Raw genomic sequence first — 20500 nt, forward strand, 5'->3', positions numbered from 1 at the left:
AGTTTTGTCTGCAGCATAAGGGACACAGGGACCCGTGTCACAAAGCTAATTTTAGCTTCTTTTTTTTAGCAGGACTAACGAGAGTAAGCTCATAACTGATCAGAGGTCAAAATTATTTGGTCGATTTCTGAACCTCTCACTAGCCTCTCCGTTCTAAGCAAAAATTTGAAGTCCTTTTGGCCAAGAGGACGATTTCTGAACCTTTCATGTAGATTAAATAATAAAGATACAGAATACCCGACTTTATTCCACAGTTAATGAAAAGAAAAATTCTTTCCACGAAAATACGCTTTTCAAAGAAAACTAAAGAGCAACATTAAACCTAAGATGAGCAGTTCTGTTTGTTAATTTGCACAGGGTCTGAGTCTAAGATAATCTGGTTTTTTACGGATATTAATTAAAAAAAACTTTCCACAAAATAAGTTTTTCAAAGAAAAGTAAAGAACTCCATTACACCAAAAATGAGCAAAAAATTAAATCAAATAATCTACCAAGCGTGAAACTACCACAAATCAGAATCGAATAGGGGCATATAAGGTTTTTATAGAACGCGTTGTCGTAGAAACTTCAAAAAGGGCTCATTCGATTCTAAATTGAAATGGCTAGTGCCCTTTTTAATAGTCGAAAGTACTTGGAAGGCAACTAAGACCCCTTCCACTTCCACCATTTCTCCAAACACCACAATCAAAATTTTGAGATAGCCATTTTGTTACACGCAGCTTAAAGTTCAGGATATTATACATTTGAGCAGGACACTCCCCCCATAGTCTAAAGGGCAAGGGTTAAAACTTATGCCCTGGGGGCATATAAGTAATTATTGAAATCTTTGTCGTAGAAACTTCAAAAAGGGCTCTTCGACTGAAAATTCAAAGGGCTAGTGCCCTTTTTAATAGTCGAAAGTGATTTGAGGGTAAATAACCCCCGTCTCACGCCTACCTTTTCCCCAAACACACCCAATCAAAATTTTTAGATAGCCATTTTATTTCACGCAGTTTAAAGTTCAGGAAATTATACCTTTGAGCAGGACACTCCCCCACAGTCTTCAGGGCAAGGGTTATAAGCTATGCCCTGGGGGTATATAAGGTTTTTATTGAAATGATATAAAACCTTATATATAGGTTTTTATTTTTATTGAAAAATGGCTCATTCGATTGGAAATTCAAAAGAAAATTCACACTCCCGCCACATTCTTCAGGGCAAGGGTTATAAGTTAAGCCCTGGGGGCATGTAAGTTTTTATTGAAATCTTTGTCGTAGAAACTTAAAAAAGAGATCTTTCAATTGGAAATTCAAAGGGCTAGTGCCTTTTTTAATAGTCGAAAGTGATTTGAGGGCAACTAACCTCCCTCTAACGCCCACCTTTTCCCCAAACACATCCAATCAAAATTTTTAGATAATCATTTTATTCAACGTAGTTAAAAGTATTGGAAATTAGGTCTTTAAGGATGACAACCCCTCCCTCCACAACCCTCAGGGCAAGGGCTGTAAGTTATGCCCTGGAGGCATGTAAGGTTTTTATAGAAAGCGATGTTGTAAAAACATCAAAAAGGGTTCATTCAATTAGAAATTGAAGGGGCTAGTGCCCTTTTAATAGTCGAAAGTGATTGAAGGGCAACTAACACCTCTTCAACGCCCATCATTTCCCTAAACACGTCCAATCCAAATTTTTATATAGCCATTTTGTTCCACGCAGTTTAAAGTTCAGGAAATTATACCTTTGAGCAGGACACTCTCCCCCACAGTCTTCAGGGCGAGGGTTATACGTTATGTCCTGGGGGCATATAAGGTTTTTATTGAAATCTTCGGCTTAGAAACTGGAAAAAGAACTTATTCCATTGGTAAATCAGAGGACTAGTTCCCTCTTTAATAATCGAAAGTAATTTGAGGACAATTAACCACACTTTCACGCCCACCTTTTCGCCAAACACATCCAATAAAAAATTTTAGATAGCCATTTTGTTTCACACAGTTTAAAGCTCAGGAAATTATACCTTTGAGCAGAACTCTCCCCTTACAGTCTTCAGGGCAGGGGTTATAAGTTATGCCTTGGGGGCTTATGAGTTTTTATTGAAATCTTTATCGTAAAAACTTGAAAAAGAGATCTTTCGATTGGAAATTAAAAGGGCTAGTGCCCTTATTAATAGTCAAAAAGGATTCGAAGGCAACTAACCCCCTCTTACACCCACCTTTTCCTCAAAACATTCAATCAAAATCTTTAGATAGCGATTTTATTCAACGTAGTTGAAAGTTTTGGAAATTAGGTCTTTAAGGATGACAACCCCTCCCCCACAACCCTCAGGGCAAGGGTTGTAATTTATGCCATGGGGGCATATAAGGTTTTTGTAGAAAGCGATGTTGTAGAAACTTCAAAAAGGGCTCATTCAATTGGAAATTGAAAGGTCTAGTGCCCTTTTTAATAGTCGAAAGTACTTGGAAAGCAACTAACACCCCTTCCACGCCTACCATTTCCCCAAACACATCGAATCAAAATTTTGATATAGCAATTTTGTTCCACGCAGTTTAAAGTTCAGGATATTATACATTTGAGCAGGACACTCCCCCCACAGTCTAAAGGGCAAGGGTTAAAACTTATGCCCTGGGGGTATATAAGTTTTTATTGAAATCTTTGTCGTAGAAACTTCAAAAAGGGCTCATTCGAATGAAAATTCAAAGGTCTAGTGCCTTTTTAATAGTCGTAAGTAATTGGAGGGCAAATAACCCCCCTCTCACGCCCACCTTTTCACTACACACCTACAATCAAAATTTTGTGATAGCAAATTTGTTTTACGCACTTTAAAGTTCAGGAAATTATATCTTTGAGCAGGACACTCCCCCACATTCTTCAGGGCAAGGGTTATAAGTTATGTCCTGGGGGCATGTAAGTTTTTACTGAAATCTTTGTCGTAGAAACTTAAGAAAGAGATCTTTCGATTGGAAATTCAAAGGGCTAGTGCCCTTTTTAATAGTCGAAAGTGATTTGAGGGCAACGTCCCTCTGACACCAACATTTTCTCCAAACACATCCAATAAAAATTTTTAGATAGTCATTTATTCAGCGAAGTTAAAAGTTTTGGATATTAGGTCTTTAAGGATGACAACCCCTCCCCCAACAACCCTCAGGGCAAGGGTTGTAAGTTATGCCCTGGGGGCATGTAAGGTTTTTATAGAAAGCGATGTTGTAAAAACATCAAAAAGGGCTCATTTAATTGGAAATTGAAGGGGCTAGTGCCCTTTTAATAGTCGAAAGCAATTGAAGGGCAACTAACACCCCTTCAACGCCCACCATTTCCCCAAACATAGCTCAGGAAATTATGCCTTTGAGCAGAATACTCCCCCCACAGTCTAAAGGGCAAGGGTTAAAACTTATGCCCTGGGGGCATATAAGTTTTTATTGAAATCTTTGTCGTAGAAACTTCAAAAAGGGCTCATTCGAATGAAAATTCAAAGGTCAAGTACCCTTTTTAATAGTCGAAAGTGATTTGAGGGCAACTAACCCCCCTCTCACGCCCACCATTTCCCAAAACATATCCAATCAAAATTTTTAGATAGCCATTCTGTTCCACACAGTTTAAAGTTCAGGAAATTATACTTTTGAGTAGGATACTCCCCCACAGTCTTCAGGGCAAGGGGTATAAGTTATGCCCTGGGGGCGTATAAGGTTTTTGTTGAAATGCTTGTCTCAGAAACTTGAAAAGGGCTCATTCGATTGGAAATTCAAAAGGCTAGTGCCCTTTTAGTAGTCGAAAGTGATTGAAGGGCAACTAACACCCCTTCAACGCCCACCGTTTCCCCAAACATATCCAATCAAAATTTTGATATAGCCATTTTGTTCCACGCTGTATAAAGTTCAGGAAATTATAGCTTTGAGCAGGACACTCCCCCCACAGTCTTCAGGTCAAGGGTTATAAGTTATGCCCTGGGGGCATATAAGGTTTTTATTGAAATCTTTGTAGTAGAAACTGGAAAAAGTGCTCATTCGATTGGAAATTCAAAAGGCTAGTGCCCTGTTTAATAGTCGAAAGTGATTTGAGGGCAGCTAACCCCCCTCTCACGCCCACCTTTTCGCCAAACACATCCAATCAAAGTTTTTAGATAGCCATTTTGTTACACGCAGTTTAAAGTTCAGAAAATTATAGCTTTGAGCAGGACACTCCCCCCACAGTCTTCAGGGCAAGGGTTATAAGTTATGCCCTGGGGGCATATAAGGTTTTTATTGAAATATTTGTAATAAAAACTGGAAAAAGTGCTCATTTGATTGGAAATTCAAAGGGCTAGTGCCCTTTTTAATAGTCGAAAGTGATTTGAGGGCAACTAACTCCCCTCTCACGCCCACCTTTTCGCCGAACACATCCAATCAAAATTTTTAGATAGCCATTTTGTTTCACGCAGCTTAAAGCTCAGGAAATTATACCTTTGAGCAGAACACTCCCCTTACTGTCTTCAGGGCAACGGTTATAAGTTATGCCCTGGGGGTATATGAGTTTTTATTGAAATCTTTGTCGTAGAAAATTCAAAAAGAGATCTTTCAATTGGAAATTCAAAGGGCTAGTGCCCTTATAATAGTCGAAAGTGATTTGAGGGCAACTAACCCCCGCTCACACCCACCTTTTCCCCAAAAACATCCAATCAAAATTTTTAGATAGCCACTTTATTCAACGTAGTTGAAATTTTTGGAAATTAGGTCTTTAAAGATAATAACCCCTCCCCCCACAACCCTCAGGGCAAGGGTTGTAAGTTATGCCCTGGGGATTTTAAGGTTTTTATAGAAAGTGATGTTGTAAAAATATCAAAAAGGGCTCATTCAATTGGAAATTGAAGGGGCTAGTGAACTTTCAATAGTCGAAAGTGAATGAAGGGCAACTAACCCCCCTCTCACGCCCACCATTTCCCCAAACACATCCAATAAAAATTTTTAGATATCGATTTTATTCAACGTAGTCAAAAATTCTATAAATTAGTTCTTTTAGGATGATAACCCCCCTCAGATTCCTCAGTGCAAGTGTTGTAAGTTATGCCCTTGGGGCATATCAGGTTTATATAGAAAGTTGTTGTAGAAATTTCAAAAAGGGCTCATTTATTTGGAAATTGAAATTGCGCTTTTTAATAGTTGAAAGTGAGTGGAGAGTAATTGACTCCCTCCCACGCCCACTATTTTCCCAAACACATTCAATCAAAGTTTAGAGATAGCCATTTTGTTCAACTTAGTTGAAAGTTCTGGAAATTATGTATTTAAGGATGACAAACCCCCCAGAGCCCCCAGGGCAAAGGTTGCAAGTTATGCCCTGGGGGCATATAAGGTTTTTACAGTTAGAGTTGTCGTAAAAACCTCAAAAATGGCTCATTCCATTGGGAATTGAGAGGGCTTGTGCCCTTTAGTAGTCAAAAGTGATTGGAGGGTAACTAACCACCCTCTCACGCGCACCATTCCCCTAAACACATCCAATAAAAATTTACAGATAACCATTATGTTCAGCGTAGTAGAAAGCTCTGGAAATTAGATCTTTGAGGGTGACAACCTCCCCCCCAAGCCCTCGCGGCAAGGGTTATAAGTTATGCCCTGGGGTATATAAGGTTTTTATTGAAAGTGTTGTCGTAGAAACTTCAAAAGGGCTCATTTGATTGGAAATTGAAAGGGCTAGTGCCTTTTTAATAGTTGAAAGTGATGGGTGAGCGACTAACCATTTTCCCAAAGACATCCAATCAAAATTTTTAGATAGCTATTTTGTTTAAGATAGTTTAAAGTTCTGGAAATTATGTCTTAGAGAATGACAACCACTCTAACTGCCCTTAGAATCAGGGTTGTAATTTATGTCCTGGGGGCACATAAGGTTTTTATAGAAAGCCTTGTCATAGAAACTCAAAAAGGGCTCATTCAATTAAATATTGAAAGGGCTAGTGTCTTTTTTAGTAGTCAAAAATGATTGGAAGGCTTGACATTTTTATAGTAAAGATCGATGTGGGTATAATGTAGGATTTTTTGTTGTTTTTGTTTAGACCGGGCACTTCGTATCGAAGGAGATGTCGTAGGAACTTCGAAAAGGGCTCATTTGATTGAAAATAGAAGGGGTTGATGCCCTTTTTAATAGTCGAAAGTGATTGGAGGGCTACTAATCCCCCTCCCACACCCACCCTCCCGTTTGTCTTTATGTTTAAAAACTAAATGTTGCCTTAAGATTAAATCGAAATGCACAGTGTTAATGCTAAATACCAATAAGGCATCTCAGCAGTATCCAAGAACAACTGAGGGTGTTATGTTCAAACTTTAGGGGCTACTTCTGCTCTTAAAATTTAACCAAATCAAAATAGCGTAAGTATCCAACCTATCAAAAAAAGTAAGCAGATTTTTTTGTGAATGGAATCAAGTTTTCCATTTTAGGTCAACTAGAGGAGGTATGAAACGAAATTAAACACTACTATTTGTTTTTAGATTTTTAAAAGGGTCTATGTTGTTAAAAATTGCTGAAAATTTTTCTCCAGCATACAAATAGCAGACCAAAGTATAAAGTCTTAAAAAAAAAAGAAAAGATTTAAAGTATTATTTTCTTCTTTTCTGAAACGACTTTGTCAATATAAAATGAACAGAAATTAATTAAAAAAAAAAATTTTCCACAAAATAAGTTTTTCAAAGAAAATGAAAGAACTCCATTAAACAAAAAATTAGCCAAAATAAAATCAAATAATCTACCAAGCGTGAAACTACCGCAAATCAACAATGATAAATAAATGAAACCCAAAACGAACTGAAATTAAAATAAATAACCGAGTCAAACTCAAAACGAGCAGAAATTAACATAAGTTGGGCTCAAAATCCCTATGCCTTCCCAAAGCCAGAACATAACTTGCACTTTACTGAAAAAAATACAAATGAATATCCATTGTCAGTTTAATATACATATACTGATATTTAGTAATCAAAATGTTGATATTATTTGATTGATTAAAGTTATAAGAGTAAGAACATTTATATTATCTAATGATAAGAACAGGTTTTGATATGCCCCTCTCCAAAAAACGGCTCCAAAGTTGGCCGAAGCACTTTTTCCAATTGCCTCGAAGCTTAAACTAGCGACTTTTTTTATTTAAAAATAGACTATAATATTGAAAATATACAAAATCCTTTTCTAATGCATATTTTAAATTCTTCTTCCTTTCTTTCTTTTATCCAGAGGTATTTGGTCCTCCTTTCTGCGTTTCCTCTTCTTTTTCGTTTTCTTAATTATGGGTTGGTGATACTACATGTAATTAAATAAAAAAACAAGTTTTTTAAACTGAAAGTAAGGAACGAAATTAAAACTTAAAACGAACAGAAATTATTCCGTATATGAAAGGGACTGTCCGCTCCTCATCGCCTCGCTCTTTACGCTAAAGTTTTTTATTGTTTTAAAAAATAAAGTTGTGAGACAGAGTCAAACTTTAGCGTAAAGAGCGAGGCGTTGAGGAGAGCACAGTCCCTTTCATATAAGGAATAATTTATGCTCGTTTTAAGTTTTAATGTCACTCCTTACTTTCAGTTTAAAAAACTTGTTTTTTTTTATTTAATTTTTGAATGTTTTTGAATAAATTCAGGTTTTGATCTTGGCTCCCCGTACATGAATAATTAAAAAACAAAATTCATATTAATTTACTTTTATTTAGTTAAATGGCTTTCTCGAAACTTGTTTAATTTTATTTACGAACGTTTTTATTAGTAATAAATATACGTATATGAAAGGGACTGTCCCTCCTCAACGCCTCGCTCTTTACGCTAAAGTGTTTTATTGTTTTAAAAAATAAAGTTGTGAGACAGAGTCAAACTTTTGCGTAAAGAGCGAGGCGTTGAGGAGGGGACAGCCCCTTTCATATACGGAATAATTTCTGTTCGTTTTAAGTTTTAATGTCGCTCCTTACTTTCAGTTTAAAAAAATTGTTTTTTTTATTAAATTTTTGAACGTTTTTGAATAAATAAAGGTTTTGATCTTGGCTCACCGTACATGAATAATTAAACCAAATTTTCATATTAATTTACTTTTATTTAGTTAAATGGCTTTCTCGAAACTTGTTTAATTATATTTACGAACGTTTTTATTAGTAATAAATATACTTAGCTTACAAATTAACGAACGTAACGAACTTCTATATTCATATATTTTTGATATGTTTGTTATGAGATTCGCTCCCTAGTCAATGCCTTGCTCTTTAAGTGAAAGTTCGAATTTAGTTCCAATTACTTAAAAATGACAGCTTAATAATAAAGGCAGTTAATTAGAATAAATAGCTCTTATGAAAGTACTAAAAAATCTTTGGCTTAAAGAGCGAGGTATTGACTACGGGGTGAACCCAATAATATATGTAATATTTTCTGTTCGTTTGAAGTTTCGATTTTGCTGCTATTGCAGTTGAAATACTTGTTTTTTTATATTAAATTTCTGATCTTTTTTAAATAATGCTGGGAAGTCCGGCGTCCCCTTTATAGCAATGTTCCTTCCCCCATGAAAACTTCCTTCATGGAAAGATCCTCTCACATAAACCCTGACCCACCCCTCTCCCCCACTACCAGAAAAAATCGCCCCTGAAAACGTCTGTATGCTTCCAAATAACCAATACTTTACGTTAACATTGATCAAAATTCATTAGTTTCAGCCCTCCCCCCGGGACTGTAGGGGGATTAAGTCATCCTAAAAGACATACTTATAATATTTTTGAACATGCTGAACAAAATGGCTATCTCAAAATTTTGATCAAGTGACTTGGGAAAAAAATGAGCGTGGGAGGGGGCCTAGTTGCCCTCCATTTTTTTTGGTAACTAAAAAAGGGCACTAGAGCTTTTAATTTCCATTCCAACGAGTCCTCCCACGATATTCTAGGACAACTGGGTCTATACAATCACCCCTGGGGAAAAAAAACAAAAAAAAACAAACAAATAAACACGCACCCGTGATCTTTCTTCAGGCAAAAAATGCAAAATTACACATTTTTGTAGATGGGAGCTTGAAACCTCTACAGTAGGGTTCTCTGATACGCTGAATATGATGGTGTGATTTTCATTAAGGTTCTATAACTTTTAGGGGGTCTTTCCTCCTTTTTTCGAAAATCAGCCAAATTTTGTCAGGCACCTAACTTTTGATGATTAAGATTAAACTTAATGAAACTTAAATATTTGAAATCAACATTAACATCGATTATTTTAATATATCTATTTGTATGAAAATGCCGTTTTCGAGAGTTTCGGTTGCCCTTGAGTCGGGGCGCTCTTTACTTACAGTTCGCTACCACGAACCGTTTGATAGATAGAATCAAATCGGTTATTGTTTCCTTTTCGTACTCCTGAATAAGAAAAAAGAAAAATCTTCCTGTTTCTTTTTTTTAATCTAAGACTCCCTGCTCACTTGTAATCTAATTAGTCCCTAGATCTCTATTATTCCTTCACTTTACTACCTATCTATCTTACCTCTTACTTGACGTTCCATACCTTTCCACTTTTATAATTCCTCATATGCATAATTTTTTCTCTCCTAGTACATTTTATCTACCTTTTACCTAAAAACTTTTTTTCATTCATATGCTTCTCCATCCATTAATTTACCATACAATAATTTCAAAATTCTCATTTTAGCTACCCACGGTGGCAAGGAGCTGCTCCCATTCATTAGGCCTATAAAATATAACATTAAAATACAAATTTACAATGCATATCTGTTTTTGTACTTTAAAATACATTCACTTTTCTTAGAACACTTTAAACATTTTTCACTATATTTACATGTATAAAAAAAATTAAAAATATTTTTAATTTTAATAACACCATTTTTTTCTTATACATTACATTTCCACACACTCTACTTTCGCTGGGCCTTGCGCTATTAGGTACCTACAACAATCCTAAAAAAAATCCCAAAATCAAATATTTCAGAATTCAAGCGAACCGTACCCCCCTTAACATATAAAATAAATTCCACTAGTTTGAAATAAAATCCAAAAAATCTTTAAAAAATGACTTCAAATCTAAAATCTATAATCTAAAAATTCATAAAAATCCAATTCTATTTCTACCTAAAAATTTTTTTTTTTTTCATAAAATGTAATCCACTAATTCAAACCTAACTCTTCAAATCTAAGACCTCCAATCTGAACCCTACAATCTAAGTCTCAAATACTTCAAATCTAAACTCTATCCTTTTTTTTTTTAACTTGCGACTTAAATTGTAAAAAAAAAGATAATCCTTCCCGAAAAAAGCAAAACTTTTACTACTGAACGACTTGAATTTTACAATCATATTTCAACGGGATAAGGTAATCTAATGGCGTAATAAAATTACCATAATATAGTTCCGTAAAGTTCCGCATAATAAAAATAGTTCTGCTTAATTCGCCCGAAAACTATTTTGTACGATGTGCTTGCAACTTGTATTCATCAAACACTAAGCAAAGGAGATGTCTTTAGGTGCGCTTGAAACCCTAAGCGATTGTTCCCTGAGCCAAAGAGAGCTCAAACTATACTGGGAGGTTGTTGGGGGGACTATCACAGGAAAAACCTCTACTCCGACTGGTTTCTGGCTTAGGGCACCCCAATACACAATAAAAAAACATCGGTTCTCCCATAAACGTGGCCCAAAAAAGAGCAAATTAAAGTTCTTTTTCGAGTGACTGTAAATTTAAATCTGCAAGCTCTTGAGCCAAGGGAGCACTAATACACAAAATAAAATCAAGGCTGAGTATTGGCCTTTCAAAATAAGGGTTTATATATTTTTTTTCCACAGCTTTTTTCAATTTTTGGGGGATCTGAATTTCTTTTAGAGCCACTTGGCTATAATCTCTAGTTTTTCCTTGCCTTGATTTGCTTTTGATTCAAACAGCTATGTTTTAATTTCGAAATAAACTGCCTGGCTCATAATGGCTGCCTTAAAACTGCCGGCTTGTTCATGCCAAGTTGGTAAAAATTGTCTACGCAAGTGGAGACAAAATTGGAACAAGAAACGTAAACCAGCGTTGGATAAACATAGTAAACTCAGTAGTGTAGCCCCTCTAAAAAAAGACTACAAGTTATTAAAGGCTACAAGAATTTATCCGGTTATATAATGTGGTTCCGGTGTTTTATTAGCTGGTTTTTCGTTGTAATGTTTGAACCGTGTGAACGAATAAAAACTGCCGACATAACTGGATTACTCATTAAGCCATCCGGAGACGCTGATCGTTTTTCTTTAAAACCCTCAATAGTGAGAAAAAAAACCTATACAACAACAGCGTTTGTAAGTTTAATTTGCAAAAACTATAATGAAAGCTAATTTTATGCTTTTATTAAAGCTCCAACTGCAGGAAAGGATTTGAGTGGTAGTACTAATTTTCTAGAGCCAAAATGACATCCGAGTATCCTTAATTCTATATTTAGGTGAAAGTTCAATGAGCCATAGACACTAAAGCCATCTAGCGGTTTTTGGCTCAGCTATTACTTTTATTTGAGTTTTTTTAGTTGCTATTTAGAGGTTTAAAAAAAACAAAAGAAGCACCGAAAATTGCATGTGTGAAATTTTATGATAGAACTGAAATAAAGCAGGGTATGAAAAAAAACTGAAGAGACGACCAAAAACAGAATTCTATTGGCTAAGCAACGTTCTGATGCTTTTAGTGCAATTTTTTATACTGAATAAAATTTTACAATCAGAATTTTTACATTATTCTCATTTTTATGAATTATTGCTAGCATTTTTTGTGTTTTACAGAAATGTTGGTTGCCGAAGTGACAAAAACGAAAATTTTGAAACTAGGTTTGCTCTCCAATGAAAGCAAAACATATTTAAGCAGTTTTCCTTTCATAACTATAAAACAGAAAAAATCAAACATTCCTCAGACCTCCAGGAATTAGTATCATTATATTTTAAAGAATTAATCTTGTTTCGTTAGTCTGATATGGGGCCATCTATTGGTCTAAAATTCAGCTAAATTTTAGATATCCTATCTATTCCGTATGTTCAGAGAATAACGCTCGGCGTGACATTATACTTTTTTGGCTTAAATGTTAGAAAAACGACTGCAGGGCAATTTCATGAGCAATCCACTAGATGCTGAATTTGGCAGAAAGGGTCATGTGGCACGATTTGTTTTTTCTTTTATATAAGGTATTCTCCTATATAGGAAAAGCATTGCCATATATGTGGAAAGTGATGGTTTTTAGCCAGAGGGGTTTTGATTTGAAGGAAGCTGGTGGGGCTGATTCAGATATTTTTTGTTTTTTTTTCCATCGTTGCACTGGGCAATGTCCAATTAAGTCCTTCAGTAGACAGGCACAGATTCATTCTTACTTATTCGTATTCTAAATCAATCCGAAAGAACTAAACAGGAAAGACGGCGGGGGATCGTGTTCCCAAGAACAAAAATCTTAAAGAATCTGTTCGGGCACATTTAGAGGGTCAACAGTCAATCAGGATATCTGCAGATTACTTTAACATTTAAAAACGTACCCTGAGCGATTACCTGTAAAATATTAAAATTACCTGCACTGAAAAATTTCTCTAAGATAAACCACTGACTAAGCTATTATTAAAAAAATTGCTTTTCAGTATACCCTTCCTAAGAGTATCAATATCCCAACTTGCTGAAGTGGCCGAGGAATTACATCCAAAGACTGGCCAACTGCTTTCTTGAACATGACTCAGGCATCTCACTTCGTTCAACCGAGCCCACCAGCCTAGAAAGAGCTAGCAGATTAAACAGGGCTGCTGTTTCGAAGTTATACAATAATCTGCTTGAAGTTTACAACAAATATGCTTTTACGTCTGAACAATATAGAGCACTGACGAAACTGAAGATCACTACTTTTTTAAGCCTACACATGTCAGAAAACAATGTGTTTTTAAACTGGTCCAGTAGACCTTCTTTGCAGAACGTTGAGAAAATACTAAATTAGTTTGCTTTATCAGCGCAATCAGCAACCAGACTTGACTAGTTTTTTCTTTTCCCAAGAAGAAATTCCAACCTGAGAAACTATGTAGGGGTCCTCTTGGATCCCAGGAATTTGCGCAAAATTCAGTTTGTGTAAATGGAGAAACATCCTTAAGAACTTTCCTGCAATTCTGCAAGTATAGTTGAGCGTCAAAGAAAATCCCACTTGTTCCTCCTTGACGCTACGACAGTCATCTTGATCCAATATGCATTTCTTTCTACAAGAATAACAGTATCATTCTTCATACGTTCTCTCCACAGTTTTTACATTGTCTTCCAACTTACGTTTGTTAATCCATATAGTAGCTGAGCTTCGTCAAGTACCTAACCCAGGAAAATTATCTCCAACGTACATGAATCTCCTTTTAAGGAAACCCGAATCTGGCTATTTGAAGGAACGTCTTCATCATTGTCTTAAAACTTTCTCTTGTCTTAAGCTAGAGGACACCGTATTGAAAATCAGGGACATCAACAAGCTCTGAACTGATGTCCCATAAGCTAATAATTCCCTCTCTAATCAAATTTGGTGACACCAGAAATGGTAAGCATCTGTAAGTGACGTAATTTTGTGATAATTTTGATGCTCATTGGTACCCCTGAAAAGAAAGCAATAAAAAACGACTTAGCAAAAATAGAATAAGTGAAAAAGGACGAAAAAATATGCATTAAAGGCAAAACCATAAAAACGAATGCTTCTAAGAGAAGGAAGCAGGCTCTGGTCATTCTGAAGGGGCTATGGATGATGAAAATCTTGACCTGCAGGATATATCAGATGATTCCTTGTTATGGTGATGTACATGACCTTGAAGACCGACCGCTTGCCCTATTACCTGCCACTGTAGACTGCAATGATGGTATGCACCGGATTCCCAAACCTTGTCTTGTGCAGGAGCTTGAAGGGCAAATCATAACAGAAAAGGGATTTGTGCAACATATCAGGAACAGCTAGGGGTATTAAACTGAAAATTGCAGTGACAGTTGAGGGAAAGGCTGAACTAAATAAACGCGTCCAGGTTGTTAAAAGGGAGCATTTTCAGAGTCTCAAGAATGGCTGACGGTGTTAAGATGAAACTTTCAGGGAATGCTGTCATACGTGGTGGGAGGGCAACAAGAATCCCCCCTTGCCATTTTTTCTACCTGTCCCTCCCCCTCCGTAAACTCTAAAGACATTCGATTAAAATCTTGCGATAGCTACCTTTTCAAAATAGTCAAAAGGTCCAATAGAATACCTCTGGGGATGAAATTACCCTACAGGCCTTGGGGAAATTACCGTAAGTTTCTTAAATTTGCGACTGTTTAGACCTATGGTTTAGAATGGAAATAACAAACTATTGCAATATTTCAGATACAGCTAAGTGCATTTCGTTGAAAATTTCAGTGAATATTGAGGGGGATGTTGAATTGAATCAAAAGACGCTATGTGACTCTAGGTTGTCAAAAGGGCGTATCTGAAAAATCTTGCCACCAGCTAAGGGTATTAAGTTGGAACTTTCAAAGAAGGCTAAGGGGGATACTGAAAAAAAATCAAACAGCACTATCCTAGATGTCATAAGGGTATGTCTAAAAAACTCAGGATATTAAGTTGAAGCTTTCAGGGGATGCTGAGATATTGAACATTATCAGAAGATGCTACATGCATCCAGGTTTTCAAAAGGCCGCATCTACAATATCTCAGTAACAGCTAAGCTTAAAATTCCAGGGAATGTTGAGGGGTATGTTTAACCAAATCAGAAGATACTATTTACATCCAGGATGTCAAAGGAGGTATTTGTTATATCTCAGAATATAGTTAACAGCATTAAGTTGAAAATTTCAGGGATAATGAACTAAATCAAAAGACATTATATGCATCCTGGTTATCAAAATTGCGTATCTGCAATCAGTGTCGTTACTAGCCGAAATGTTAGGGGGGGGGCAAGAGATTTTACCGACTGGCTGGTCACTTTACCGACTGCTTTTTGTCAATAATTTTGTCAATAATGTCCGTTTCAGATTCAGTATATAAAATCACGGCACGAGTCGGTAAAACCGAAGCATTCACCAACCGAGATTTAGATTTCGGTACATATCATGTCACTATTTTAGTTCTGTTTATTTAGCCAAATGGAAAATTGCGGCACCATCTATAAAATCACGGCAGGAGTTGGTAAAACTGCTGCGTTTACTAACCAAGTTTGAAATTTTTGTAGATGACATTTCAGTATTTTCGTGGTCTTTGTTGAATCGAACAAATAATTTTAACGGCGTCGGAAAAATCGTGGTGCGAAGCGCCACAATTTTACTGAATTGTATTTTTTACCGAGTGACCAAAAATATTGGGGGAGGGGCTTATCTTCCCTTTCCTCCCTATACGTGACGGCTCTGTCTGGAATATCTCAGGAACGGATAAAGGTATTAAGTTGAAATTTGTCAAGAAGGGCTAAGTGCATTAAAGTGAAATTTTAGGGAATGATGAGCTGAGCCTTGCCTCCTATATATTTTTAATCTTTTGAATATCCTTCTATGAGGATTCTTTCGAGCATACTTATATAGAAATTACTGTTGAATCAAAAGCTTATTTTAAGAGCCGTCCTAATTGTTGATTTCAATTTAACGAATAACATGCAATAACATGCGAGTAACATGCAAATACAATAAAAACCAACGCTCAGATTACTTTTTGCAAGTTAATAAATGAAATTAGAATCCGATTTTATATTTCTTAACTTTAAAACACCAACAAACTGAACAAATTCATAATTAAGAAAACTTTGGAAATTATAAAGAAACAAAGATTAACTTAAAAAACTTTTTTTCGGGAGAGATGTTTTTCAAAGAAAGTTTAGAGCCAAATTAAAACATTATCCAGGAAGAAATAAAAAAGTACAATGATTCAAACTTCAAACGACAAGAAACTACCATCAATGAGTAAATAAAGCCCAAAGGAACAGACATTTAAATAAAAAATCACATCAAACATAAAAATAACTAATTTTGTAATTCCAAAAATAACTCAGTTATGTAATCTGACTTTTGAAAGTAATTTTTCTATGTTTTTTTATCTCACAGAGTTTTCCCTTTTTTCCAACATTTTTCTCTTTTCAGACGGACGTCATCTCGCTACAACTTACCACGCAAAATTCATTGAAGTTTCTGTAGGAATAAATCACAACTGTGATGAGCTGCTTGCTGGACTATTAGCCCAAATTAAACTGAGAGAAGAGGCAGGGCTAGATCAACAGACAACAATTCCCGGAAATAAGTCTGGTTTTGGGAAAAGCGTTTCTAAAGTAACCTCAAAAGCTAGACAGATGTTTACGTGGTTTTTCGGCAAAGATACTGAATGTGAACTAGCTTGTGAAGATTTACTTAGGTTATAGAGAAAATATTTGAAGGTATTTTGTATAGTATTGCTGTTTTCCCCAATACTTGAAACTTTTAGAATATTTATTAGTTGGAAAAATGTGTGCTGTTACTATCATTAATTAAAATCACAAAAAAAATGATAATGGGAGATTTTCGAATTATTAATACAATATTTCATATCTATTTATACCTCTCGTTAATTCTTTAAAATGACACGAATTTTGCGTAAGACGAGATTGAGCATATCCTATGTGATTACAGAATTATAGACTCGGTATATGTAGAAATATCTACTTGGAAAAAGCTATAATTCTTATCATGCAGCTCAAAAATCTTATCTATAATTACTTAAGATCGAAATTAGATGAAATAATTACCGAATAATTAAGATCGAAATTAGGAAGTTAATAATGTACATCAACTCTAGTTGCATAGCATACGAACATGTTAAGGTGCTTATGCAAAAACAATTTGCATAAGCAATTGCAATTGCATAAAGGAATTTACTAAACTGTGGTGCTACAAATTTGTAGTTTTGCTTTTACATAAGAAAAAAATCCCGTCAATCTTTTCTCTTTGTTTATTTTTTTTGCTTTTATTGAGACATATCAGCTTCACTTATGCAAAAGGCGGTATGTTACAAGACGTGAATGTTTATGGTAGAGCAGAGAAGAAAAAAGGCTGTTTGAGTTTTACAACTATTCTTAAAGGTCAGTTCCAACATAAAATCGATCCAACATACTCAATGTGGTATGACAAGGCGTAAAACTAGGTTTCACTTCAAATTTCGCATAATTCCTTTTGAACTCCCACCGCCAATGCGTATTAATTTAGATCATATAAGTTTGATAAATTTAAACGGTATTAAATTGTATGAATATTTGCTTCTCCAGTAAGCTCTTTTTAACACCTTCTAAGAATAGGTTATGCCACAAGATAGTAAACTGTACAAAGAGTAAGAAAAATAAGGGGAAAACAGGGACAATTACTGTGTATGATTTACACTTTGTCTCATATGTAAATTTATCTGCTATTCTTTCAATGGTAGAAATTAAGCTGCAAAATAATTACATGTTTAAAAAATATTTAAACAAAATTTTCCGTACGCTGCACAAACATGTTTTTTAAATTGAACTTTCTGTATCAACTGAACAATATTACTAATTTTGGATTAATCAAGTTTTTCGTCATGTTGGGCCTGTGTAAAGAAACGTCTGTTACTTGTAGGATAGTCCTTATACTTTTTTCAAGTACTTTTGTGAGCTGGTTACGAATATATTTTACTCTTGAGAATGCAGCCCAAGGTATGAACGTCGTTTTACACAGAAAATGAAAGCTTGAGGGTCAAGTAAAAATAAAAGATAAAATTTCAGACGACATGTGTCGAAGGCCCGCAGGAAACAAAATTAGCGTTTCGTTTTATTTTATGTGTTAGCACTGAAGTGCCAAATGTTTAGTGTTTATTTTAAGTGACTATTAATATAATAAAGTTTTTTGACTTGCAACAATAGTTACTTTTGCAGAATAATTTGCGACAAAAATGGATTTCTTCTTCTTCTTTGGATAAGAGATGAGCCCTTTAATCTTGCAAGATTTTTAATACAATAATAAATAAAAGTGGATATTTTAAATGAAGGTGAAGATAGATATTAAAACTGAAAACGAACATAAATGATCCTAGTACTAAGCAGGGTGCCGCATCCTATCCCCCTTCCACCCTCTTCTTATGTTAATGTTCCATACGATCAATATCAAGTGAAAACTGTAGTACACAAAATTGGGGTGTTAAGATTTAACGTCGTTTTAAGGTTTAATGTCTCTCTATAATATTAAATTAAAAAAACAAATCTTTTTTAACTGAAAGTAAGTAGCGACATTAAAACTAAAACGAACAGAAATTATTCCGTATATGAAAGGGGCTGTCCCCTCCTCAACGCCTCGCTCTTTACGCTAAAGTTTTTTATTGTTTTAAAAAATTAGGTTGTGAGACAGAGTCAAACTTTAGTTTAAAGAACGAGGCGCTGAGGAGGGGACAGCCCCTTTCATATACCAAATAATTTCTGTCGTTTTCAGTTTTAATGACGCTCCTTACTTTCAGTTAAAAAAAAATTATTTTTTTAATTTAATTTCTGAACTTTTTTGAATTGATGAAGCTTTGATTCTGTTTCACTATACATGAATAATTAAAATAAAACTCCCGTACTCGTTTTACTTTTTTTGGCTAATTGACCTTCTCGAAATGTTGTTCAGACATAGCTTAAAAATTGAGTTACGTAACGAATTTCTATATTTGTATGTTTTTATTACATATATTAGGGAGTTCGCCTCTAGTCAATACCTCGCTCTTTAGGCTAAAGTTTGAATTTTGTTCGAATCACAAATCCCTGAATCATAAAGGCCGCTAATTAGAATAGAAAGTTCTTTTGAAAGTACTAAAAAAACTTTACAGTAAAGAGCGAGGTATTGACTAGGAGGTGAGCCCCCCCCCCATATACGTAATTATTTCTAATCGTTTTAATTTTTAATGTTGCTCCTTACATTCAGTTGAAAAAAAACTTGTTTTTTATTTAATTTCTGATCGTTTTTTTTAAATCATGCTGAGAAATCTGGCGCCCCCTTCATAGAAATCTCCCTTCCCCCAAGTAAACATCCTCCATTGAAAGATTCTCTCCCATAACCCTTACTTCGACCCCCCCCCCCCCAGAGAAAAATTCCTCCTGAAAACGCCCGTATACTTCCCAATAACCAATACTATATGTAAACAATGGGCAAAGTTTACAACTTGTAGCCCTTCCCCCGAGAACTGTGGGGGATTAAGTCATTTTAAAAAGCATATTAACTAAATTTTCGACTATGCTGAACAAAATGGCGATATCAAAATTTTGATTGGGTGACTTTGGGAGAAAAATTAGGGTGGGAGGGGGCCAAGTTGCCCTCCAACTTTCTTGGTCACTTAAAAAGGCCACTGGAACTTTTAATTTCCGTCCGAATGAGTCCTCTCGCGATATTCTAGGACTGCTGGATCGATTCGATCACCCCTGTGGAAATCAAAGAAAAAAAACAAATTAACATGCATCCGTGATCTTTCTTCTGGCAAAAAATACAAAATTCCACATTTTTGCACATAGGAGCTTGAAACTTCCATAGTAGGGTTCTGTGATAAGCTGAATCTGATGATTTGATTTTCATTGAAGTTTTATTACTTTTAGGGGTTGTTTCCCCCTTTTCTTGAAAAAAAGGCAAATATTCTCAGGCGCCTAATTTTTGATAGGTAAAATTAAACTTGATGAAACTTATACATTTGAAATTAGCATAAAAATCTGATTCTTTTGATGTATCTATTGGTATCAAAATTCCGTTTTTTAGAGTCTCGGTTACTATTGAGCCAGGTAGCTACTTACTTACAGTTCGTTACCACGAACTGTTTGATATTTGAAAAAAAAAAAATCATTTTTCGTTTATTTTCCATCTGTTTTAGGACAGTGAAACCTCAGTTATCGAACTACTCTGAAGCTGAACTATCCGAAATTTGACCAAATATTAAAAATTAAGTAATTTTCCCAGCATCTATATTGCACACTTGGGGCAAATATATTGTTTAAACTATGGGATGTCGGGTGTTAAAATAACCCTTCTTAATAACGTCTCACAGTTATAGAATTTAAGCCCGTGCTAAAATATTAATTTAAGAATATGGCAGCAGTGGCATAATTTTTTCAAAATCCTGGGGAAGGAGGGGCAAAGTTGGAGCCAATTTTCCCAAATCAAGTGAAAACGAGAGTGAACACTGAAAAATGAGTCATATAGTAACAAGAAAAGGTAAAGATATACTAAAGAAAACTAACCCGCTTCTGTGGATGCTTGAATTATGCAGGCTTATCTTAGTTTTGACAAGATTTTTGGAGAAACTGAATTTCAGCTGGGAGGGAAAACTGGGGTCTGGGGGGGTCCAAACTGAGGTATGGGAGGGACAGCTGCCCCCTGTCCCGTAGCAAATTACGCCCCTGCATGGCAGCCTCATGGCTGAAAGGCTGTTTAAATAGCTTTTTGATAGTCCTTAGCCTTTTTTCTAAAATAAAATTCTACAGCTGTAGTTAGAGCTCAAAAACAAAAATTCCTGGCTGCGGCTAAATTTGTCCCCGAGGATACTATAAACGAGGAGATTGAGTCTGCTATGGAAGGGATCCAAGATTTGAAACGCTTTGGTACTAGCAAATCAGTGAAGCTAACATTCCCAGACGA

At 35.4% G+C, this 20500-nt stretch overlaps 1 protein-coding gene across 1 annotated transcript in view; it reads left to right on the top strand.

Annotated features, from left to right (window-relative positions):
• The window catches only part of LOC148946830 (uncharacterized), a 126058-nt gene extending 107950 nt beyond the window's left edge, over positions 1–18108 (top strand). Inside the window, exons 5-6 of the mRNA XM_089096441.1 lie at positions 13676–13767; positions 15998–18108. Of these exons, the coding sequence (XP_088952567.1) occupies positions 13676–13767; positions 15998–16272 (367 nt within the window). The 3' untranslated portion in view covers positions 16273–18108. The remainder of the gene's footprint in view (positions 1–13675; positions 13768–15997) is intronic.
• Positions 18109–20500: the final 2392 nt, after the last annotated feature.

Source organism: Artemia sp. Qi Xiang Cuo, chromosome 11, assembly GCF_049724085.1.
Source record: "Artemia sp. Qi Xiang Cuo chromosome 11, ASM4972408v1, whole genome shotgun sequence".
In the NCBI taxonomy this organism is placed as follows: Eukaryota; Metazoa; Arthropoda; class Branchiopoda; order Anostraca; family Artemiidae; genus Artemia; species Artemia sp. Qi Xiang Cuo.